Source organism: Eutrema salsugineum, unplaced genomic scaffold (assembly GCF_000478725.1).
Source record: "Eutrema salsugineum unplaced genomic scaffold, Eutsalg1_0 scaffold_5, whole genome shotgun sequence".
Taxonomy (NCBI): domain Eukaryota; kingdom Viridiplantae; phylum Streptophyta; class Magnoliopsida; order Brassicales; family Brassicaceae; genus Eutrema; species Eutrema salsugineum.
Window position 1 is genome coordinate 1,965,382 of NW_006256612.1, and position 10,154 is coordinate 1,975,535.

Consider the following 10,154-nt stretch of genomic DNA (forward strand, 5'->3'; position numbering starts at 1 on the left):
TACGTGGGTTATCAATTTAGAGTCTAATTAGCTTATCTTGTATGATGTATCGGCATATCACACGTGGAATCTAATCTAATTTTTCATAAACTTTTGTAAGATTTAGAAAATTTATAAGTTTGAAGTGCAATTTTTTGTAAGCTATTTTAGACCTTTTCTATTGAGCCAAGCAAAAATTATGTGATGAACATAATTTTGCTATCAAGTGAAAATTTAAAATCTTGAAACATGTTTGGAGGGAATCTTAGTGACCTCTCCATCCAGAAAATTCAAATCGTTCAATTATATTTTCCATAAATTTACATTTGTTTGAGTTGATTATATTTATTCCATGATCTCAAAAATAAGTTTTCAAACCATATTAAGACGTACATATTTTACCTTGTCCGATATTCCGATTACGGGTGACATGTTGATCCTAATATCTTACCCGATAATTATGTTCAAAGATTCCATGGATACACTTTCTATGTTGGACTGGCTCACTTTGAGATCAGTCGCAAGGCTTAGGTTGTTCTGGACAAGACGAGGTAACTAATCTTTGTCGTTCCGGTTTCGATGCTGACCGGATCACCCAATGTTATTAACACATAAACACCGTGGCCTAGGCTGAGACTCCATACCTATGAACCATCTTGGAAAAGATTCATAACATAAAATAGACTAGATTCTAGGAAAAATATGCACAATACTAAATCTAAGGAAAACGTTCCAGTTATATTCTACTTTCACGAAGAAATTTACATAGGTGAAAAGATTATTACATATATGATGAATATCTCATATATATAGATTAGGCTTTAGGACATCGTTTTGGAGGGCCGCCTCGTTGTCCTCCTTGACGTGAACACCTACCATCAACATTAATCTTGATCTCTCTGATCACCTTTTCATCCCAAACCTCTTTTCCTATTCATTTCCCAAAAAAGAAAACAACATTTATTTTGAATAATTTAAGTAACATTTATTTTGAATAATTTAAGTATTTTTTTGTATTTTTATAGGATAATCCAGTTTAACCAATCCAATTTTTTTATAAAAAAAAACGTATGGTAAAACTAAAGCAAAAATTTATCAAAAGAAAGAATATTCAAAACCATTTATTATTTAATATGAAGGTTTAAAACATGTAATCGAAATTTATACTTTATCAAACGGTAACGGGTTTTCATTTTGTAAGCCAGAAGATTTGAACTACAATCAAACCAAAATCGGATTGGGTACTCTAAATTTATCGGAATAAAAAACGTACTTGGTTTTAAAGATTCGTATTGTACTCGGGCCATTGCTGTGTTTGATAATCCAGAGAACAATAATAGAAAAATTAAAGTAAGCAAGAATAGCATGACGTTATACATTTTTCCGTTCATTTAAAAATATGATTTTCGAAATGTAAGTTTGTGCATATATATATAGGAGAGAATAGTAACTACCGAAAAATAGAAAAAATACCAATGGGCGGCGTTTTAGGGTTCCTGGAAAGGCGACTCCATACTTTTCCTCGAGAAACTCAGATCTCGCCGTCCTCTTGCTCCGCCGCCATCTCTCACTGATCTGCGGGCCCCTCTCGCTCTCCATACGCTGTTATAGCGTCCCCTTTACTGTATTTTGCAGTTATTTTAGTCGCCTGTGTTCTATTCCGTTCGTTCGTCGTCTTCTTCATTCTCCCCACCGCTTCCTTGCACCGCACGCCTCGATGCTTCGACGCTTCTCTCGCGAGGAAAAGGGCAAGGATATCGCCTCGTCGCACCGATGGATTCGTGATCCTCCGATTCGCCTCCATGATGAAGCCAACCCGGATCTGATCGAAGCAAATCGCCTCACCTTGATCGGAAGAGTCCTTAACCCAAGCGTTCAAAAACCAAAAGCTCTGATCGGCTTCATGCCCCAAATATGGCGTATGGAGGAGAAGCTTGTGGGAAGGGATCTCGGTACAGAAAAATTTCAATTCAAATTCAACTCCGAGGAAGATCTACAAGCTGTCCTCAACGAAGCGCCGTTTCACTTCAAACGCTGGATGTTCGTCCTCCAACGTTGGGAGCCAGTTATCTCTGACGCTTTCCCCTCTCTGATTCCCTTTTGGATCAGAGTTCATGATATCCCTTCTCATTGCTGTACGGAGAATAATCTTAAAGCGATAGGTAATGCTCTGGGAAAATATATGGCTCACGATATAGAAGAAGCGATGGTGAGAGTTCAAATTGATGCTCTGAAACCGCTAATCAAGAAGAAAGCTATCCAATTCCCATCGGGTGTGGAGGTTTCGGTGGTCTTCGAATACATCAGGCTGGAGAAACATTGCTTTCTCTGTATGTCATTGGGACATGAGAAAGAAAACTGCCCCCAGCGCTCCAATTCTCATGATCCTGAACCTCCAAACTCCCATATCAACAACCAACACACGCTGCAGCGACTGGAGGATGATCGCCACAAGAAAGAAGAGAGGAGGAACAGGACTTACCCATCACGACAGGAGAACTCCAAACAGGCTCCACCTCGACAGACCATGCCTCCCTATCTTAACCCCAGCGCTGAAGGAAGTTATGCTCCTGATCGAGATTCTCGCCATCGTTTTCAGAGCCGGCGGTCTCCAAACCCTCCCCGGCGCCAATCTCACTCACCACCCCGCAGACCCTCTCGCTCACCTCCTCGACGATCACCTCCCTGGAGACATTCTCGTTCACCTCCTCGCCGAGCTCCTGCTCGACGACTACCGCGCTCACCATTGCAGCGACCCAATGACAGGTATTATGCTCCTCCGAACTCCAATACTAACCTATCTGTTGATGGCCGCAGATTCACCTCCCACCGTGGAGATTCCACACCTCGCCGTGAGGTTCCCCGTCGCTACAAGTCCTCTGGTTCTCATCGATATGACCAGAGTGATACGAGCGATCGGCGTGAATCCCCACATGCTACTAATACGACCAACAGGAATCTCTCTCGCAATGGGGACAGAGTCGAGCAGAGCTCACCCCGTGGAAGGACAGCTTCGCAAGCGGATCTGCAACGGAGTCGCTCCCCTCTTCGAGAACCTCCAGCTTCTCGTCGCAGGATCCTCTCTGACCAGCCTACAAACAAACACCACTCGTCCATTCGGCACACCACGTCCGCCTCTAAAAGCCAGGATCACCTCAAATCCTCCTCTCACGGGCTTCGACGATCAGCTCTAGACAGACTAGAAGCCCCGAGAGATATTCAGGAGGGATCTCTTCCTTCTGTTGCTGGCTTGATTCCTACAGAGGGTGATCCTGAGTGGGTGGAAAACGACGACCTCTTGGATCCTCCGGAACGTGTCGATGAGTCATACCTCCATCCTGTGGTTGCGTCCCAATCCAAGAACAAGTTCCAGCGACACCAGGATTCCTCCGAGGATTCATCTGAAGCTACCATACCAGATCTTCCTCCTCTGAATGGAGAGAAGATTCCTGTAGCGTTCAGATTAGGTCCGCGCACAATACCGGTAAAGCAACGGCTGGAAATCCCAAAGAAAGCTACCCCCAAACGACGTGTGACGAAAGCTGCGACAAAACCGAGTCCAAAACTCGCAGTGCGTGCAGCGTCCAAGAAGCTTATGCCGAGCAGCCCAAGTCAAAGCGTACGTTCTAAACGTCGCACCGTCTCGAAGAAAATCTCTCCAAGGAAGAGGCTCAGCGTGGAGTCCAAATCACATCCTCCCTCGAAGATGTCCAAGGTCGCGTCAGTATCTGCTTCTATCTCTAACGTTAATGCCTCTAATGGCGAACTTGTAGCTTCTATCTCTAAGGTCTTAGTGCCTTCTGCTTGTAAGGGCTTGATGGTTGCCCAAAAACCATCAAACTCTCAATGATTACAACCTGTTGGAACTGTCAGGGGATTGGAAACTACTTGACAGTTCGACGGAGTCTCTTCCCGGACATTATGTTTCTCGCTGAGACAAAAAACCAAGATGATGTTGTTTTCAGCGTATTTCAGTGGATGGGTTACGATAACAGGTTTACGGTTCCTCCGATTGGACTTAGTGGTGGTCTAGCTCTCTTTTGGAAGAAAGATACACATCTGGAGATTCTATCTTCTTCCCCGAACTTCATAGACACCAAAATAAAGTTCAAGGCGAAATCATTCTTTCTTACCTTCGTCTATGGTCACCCGGTATGCCAAAGACGACAAGAGGTTTGGAACCAAATATCGGAACTGGGCGCTAACAGAGATTCGGCATGGCTTCTCTCGGGTGATTTTAACGAGATCTTGGATAATTCAGAGAAGCGCGGAGGTCCCAGGAGACACGAAGGCTCTTTCATTAATTTCCGTAGCTTCATATCCCAAAACGGACTATGGGATTTTAACTTCTCCGGTAATCCCTTGTCCTGGCGGGGTATGCGCTATGACCATTTTGTTCGAGCAAGGTTGGACCGTTCAGTCTGCAATGACGAGTGGCTGGAAGCCTTCCCTTCAGGGAGATCGGAGTACCTGCGTTACGAAGGGTCCGACCATCGCCCCCTAGTTACTTTCCTCGATGACTCCCGAGTAAAGCTAAAAGGAATCTTTCGTTTCGACAATAGACTTCGCGAGAAAGAAGAAATCATGACACTGATTGGCCAAGTTTGGAACAATTCAGATCATGATACTGTGGTAGCCAAGATTACGGATTGTCGCCGCGAGATAATCAGATGGGTCAAAGAGCAGAATATGAATAGCGCGAAACTCATTTCGGACACTCAGACGGAACTCGAAAGGGCGCTCTCTGCTGATTCACCCGACCCAGAGGTGATTGGCCACTGCACTGCTACCCTGGAGAAAGCATATAAGGCTGAGGAGCATTTTTGGAAACAAAGGAGTCGTATCTTATGGCTGCAGAGTGGCGACCGCAATACCGGTTACTTTCATGCTGTTACATGTAACCGGAGGACGTGCAATAGATTCACGGTTCTGGAGGACAGTTCGGGTACAGCCTTCCACGAGGAGCAGGACTTTGCTCGTATTATCTCGGAGTACTTCCAGGAGATATTCTCCTCGCAGAATAACTCCGGCTTCGATCTAGTACATGATGTCTTGGAGCCACAAATCGACGAGGAGACTAATGCCAGACTTATTAGGATCCCTGACCCCGCTGAAATCCACTCAGCAGTCAAATCCATTCATCCTAGCAAGGCCCCGGGGCCAGACGGATTCTCCGCTGGTTTCTTTCACACATACTGGCCCATCATTGGCCCAGATCTTGTTAAAGAAATCCAAGAGTTTTTTCTGTCTGGATCCTTCCCGACTCGACAAAATGAGACGCATATTCGTCTAATCCCAAAGATATTGGGCCCCAGGAGAGTCGCTGATTATCGGCCCATAGCTCTCTGCAACGTATACTACAAGATCGTTGCCAAGATCCTTACGAAACGGCTTCAAACAATCCTCCCACATCTCATCTCTGAGACTCAATCTGCCTTTGTTCCAAATAGAGCGATATCCGATAATGTCTTAATAACTCATGAAACCCTTCACTATCTCCGAACCTCGGAGGCAAAGAAGAGGTGTTTCATGGCTGTTAAAACGGATATGAGCAAAGCATACGACAGGATAGAGTGGGGTGTTCTTAGAGCCGTTCTGGACTGTCTGGGCTTTCACCATAAATGGATCAAATGGATAATGGAGTGTGTGATGACGGTATCCTACTCTTTCCTCATCAATGGAGGTCCGCAGGGACGAGTTCTGCCATCCAGAGGACTTAGACAAGGCGACCCTCTCTCCCCTTACCTCTTCATTCTCTGCACGGAGGTGCTAGCAGGCCTCTGCCGGAAAGCCCAGGATAATGGTTCGCTGGTTGGCATTCGGGTGTCCCGCAATAGCCCCCAAGTTAACCATCTCCTATATGCAGATGATACCATGTTCTTCTGCAAATCTGATCCCACCTCATGTGCAGTGCTCTCATCTATTCTAAGACGCTATGGAGATGCCTCAGGACAAAGCATAAATCTTGCCAAATCCTCCATCACGTTCTCGGCCAAGACCCACCGCAACCAGAGAGCAGTAGCGAAACGTATCCTCCACATTCACAATGAAGGAGGAGCAGGAAAATATTTAGGACTACCGGAGGACTTTGGACGGAAGAAGAGGGACATCTTCGCGAGCCAAGTGGACCGTATTCGACAACGCTCACACAGCTGGGCGACTCGTTTCCTCTCGGCTGCTGGGAAACAAGTGCTGCTTAAATCGGTACTCGCGTCGATGCCCTCATATGCAATGTCTTGTTTTAAACTCCCTAAGTCTCTCTGCAAACAAATCCAATCGGTTCTTACAAGATTCTGGTGGGACGACAAACCGGACCAGAGGAAAATGAGCTGGGTTTCTTGGAATAGACTTACGACTCCCTTGAATGCGGGCGGACTAGGCTTTCGAGACATCGAACGCTTTAATGATGCTCTGCTGGCTAAGATTGGAGCACGCCTTATTTATCATCCCCATGCTTTGGTATCGAGAGTGTTGCTGGGAAAATACTGCCACTCTGCACCCTTTATGGACTGTGTTCTCCCTTCTAACCCGTCTCATGGTAGGAGGAGTATTATTGCTGGCAGAGAAATTCTTCGGCATGGCATGGGATGGCTAGTGGGCAATGGAGAATCGATACGAGTTTGGGAGGACCCATGGCTTAGCGTAACTCTGCCCCTTCGCCCAATTGGTCCACCTACGCTGGAAACTAAAGACCTACTCGTATCAGATCTTATGGACCAAGTTGGGAACACCTGGAGCTGGAGGCGAATCCAGGAAGTCATCCCTGATTGCGAGCATCTGATCCGACTCCTCCCACTCAGCGCCTCTCTTCCGCCAGACAGATTGGTTTGGTTACCCTCGAAGAATGGCAAATATGATGTCCGTTCGGGCTATGGTATCACCTCTTCGGACCATATTCCCGACCTCCAAAGAACTTTCAACTGGCAAAAGAACATATGGCGTCTTCGCACCGCACCTAAGATTAAACACTTCTTGTGGAAAGCTGCCGCTGAAGCCCTCCCGGTTGGTGTCCAACTCGTTAATCGTGGAATTCAAATCGATTTCGCCTGTAAGATCTGTGGAGCGCCAGAGACAGTTACACATGTTATTCGAGACTGTCAGTTCGCTCGGGGCGTTTGGGAATTAGCGCCGCTACGTGAACAACACCATCTCGCCACTGTCCATGTCCTTGAGTTCTTGGCCAGAATACCTACTCTGACTAGCCTCCCACCATCAGGACTTCCTGCGGCTTCACTCCCATCTTGGATCTGTTGGAATCTCTGGACAGCTCGTAACCGACGGATTTTTTCCGATACGGTCTTCTCCGAGCAAGAAGTCCTCACGAAAGCGATCTCGGATGCGCGCATTTGGCAAACAGCTCAGGAAACTACACACCTATCGAAGTGTACCCCCTCTGGAGAGCCACCCACCATCGTTCTCGCTAATATCAGCTGCAGCGTTGATGCAGCTTGGGACGCTACATCTCAGTCGTGTGGATTGGGCATCGTTTTCAACCTCAGAGAAGAAAACCAAACACTCACCTTCTCGAGCTCTCGACGCCATGTTATCAATCATTACCATCAAACGGCAAGGTGATTGTGATCGATATGGTAATCCCGGATTTTACGGGAGATACACTCTTTAGACAGAAGCGTGTTTCAATTTGAGTTGTTCATAATGAACATGAACCCATCAGGGAAAGAAAGAACAAAGAGAGAATTCAAGATCTTAGCCCTTCTTGCTGGATTTTCTAGTGTACACACTTACATCTCTTTGTTTCTCGGTTCTAGAATTCCTCAAGATTGCCTGATATGTCTAGTATTTTCATTTTTTTACAGCAAGATATGTACTAAATTGCCTGATATGAACTTGTATTTTAATTTTAAACTCTCTTAATATACTCGATAACTTTGTTAAGCATTGTGCCTGTGTCTGCCTCGGGCTTGATCCAAACATGGCAAGACAAACAATATTTCTCAACGGTTTTAGCCCAATCTCTTTTATATAGTGCTTCCATCTTAATTAACTTGCCTAAAATATTAGATTTGATCAAGTCAATCATGTTCCAAAAAGCAAAAGAGACAATGATGACTTATGTACGTGGGTTATCAATTTAGAGTCTAATTAGCTTATCTTGTATGATGTATCGGCATATCACACGTGGAATCTAATCTAATTTTTCATAAACTTTTGTAAGATTTAGAAAATTTATAAGTTTGAAGTGCAATTTTTTGTAAGCTATTTTAGACCTTTTCTATTGAGCCAAGCAAAAATTATGTGATGAACATAATTTTGCTATCAAGTGAAAATTTAAAATCTTGAAACATGTTTGGAGGGAATCTTAGTGACCTCTCCATCCAGAAAATTCAAATCGTTCAATTATATTTTCCATAAATTTACATTTGTTTGAGTTGATTATATTTATTCCATGATCTCAAAAATAAGTTTTCAAACCATATTAAGACGTACATATTTTACCTTGTCCGATATTCCGATTACGGGTGACATGTTGATCCTAATTTCTTACCCGATAATTATGTTCAAAGATTCCATGGATACACTTTCTATGTTGGACTGGCTCACTTTGAGATCAGTCGCAAGGCTTAGGTTGTTCTGGACAAGACGAGGTAACTAATCTTTGTCGTTCCGGTTTCGATGCTGACCGGATCACCCAATGTTATTAACACATAAACACCGTGGCCTAGGCTGAGACTCCATACCTATGAACCATCTTGGAAAAGATTCATAACATAAAATAGACTAGATTCTAGGAAAAATATGCACAATACTAAATCTAAGGAAAACGTTCCAGTTATATTCTACTTTCACGAAGAAATTTACATAGGTGAAAAGATTATTACATATATGATGAATATCTCATATATATAGATTAGGCTTTAGGACATCGTTTTGGAGGGCCGCCTCGTTGTCCTCCTTGACGTGAACACCTACCATCAACATTAATCTTGATCTCTCTGATCACCTTTTCATCCCAAACCTCTTTTCCTATTCATTTCCCAAAAAAGAAAACAACATTTATTTTGAATAATTTAAGTAACATTTATTTTGAATAATTTAAGTATTTTTTTGTATTTTTATAGGATAATCCAGTTTAACCAATCCAATTTTTTTATAAAAAAAAACGTATGGTAAAACTAAAGCAAAAATTTATCAAAAGAAAGAATATTCAAAACCATTTATTATTTAATATGAAGGTTTAAAACATGTAATCGAAATTTATACTTTATCAAACGGTAACGGGTTTTCATTTTGTAAGCCAGAAGATTTGAACTACAATCAAACCAAAATCGGATTGGGTACTCTAAATTTATCGGAATAAAAAACGTACTTGGTTTTAAAGATTCGTATTGTACTCGGGCCATTGCTGTGTTTGATAATCCAGAGAACAATAATAGAAAAATTAAAGTAAGCAAGAATAGCATGACGTTATACATTTTTCCGTTCATTTAAAAATATGATTTTCGAAATGTAAGTTTGTGCATATATATAGGAGAGAATAAGCGTGTAGATTTCAATATTCCTTCTTCTTTACTCTTCTCAATATAAAAATAAGACTTGAAAGTATAAATTTGTGAACTAAATGACTTTGTCTTTTATTAGCGTTTAATACATATACATACATGTGATGTGAACCCACTTTTATAAATATTATATTCACCTTTGACAAATATCATAGAATATACTATATTATTGAGTTGAGATTAAAATAAAATCATATATAAGATACATAGAGGTAACATAAACTATGAATATTTGTTCTTGGCTCGAACAACCCATAAATCAGAAGCAAAAGATTGTTTTAAGCATATGTAAAATGTTGGGAAAAAGGTCGATTAGTACCTCAACACCATTATCTGGTACCAATAAATACTCAAACAATTTTGATAGGTTAATTAGTATCTGAACTTATTAAAATCGGTAAATACATACCTCAATAATGTTTTTTGGCCAATTAGTACATTGACTTTCTCTCTGTTAGTCAAACCTGTTAATTTGCAAACGGAATCCGACTCAGATGCCACGGTGGATACTGTGTTCGAATGAAACCAATACGACGTCATTTAAAGTTAAAAACCAGAGGAAAAAAGGCAAAAACAACGTTGTTTTAAATTTATTATACATTAAAAAAATTAAAATTGAAATTTTCGATTTGATTTTTCGAAAGTGTTTGAATC

General features: G+C 42.4%; 1 protein-coding gene across 1 annotated transcript; it reads left to right on the top strand.

Moving 5' to 3' along the window:
* Positions 1–1,696: 1,696 nt before the first annotated feature.
* Positions 1,697–7,554, top strand: LOC112083915. The gene is made up of 3 exons (XM_024152136.1): positions 1,697–3,766; positions 3,853–4,085; positions 4,143–7,554. The coding sequence occupies exons 1-3, from the start codon at positions 1,697–1,699 to the stop codon at positions 7,552–7,554; spliced, it is 5,715 nt and encodes a 1,904-aa protein (XP_024007904.1).
* Positions 7,555–10,154: the final 2,600 nt, after the last annotated feature.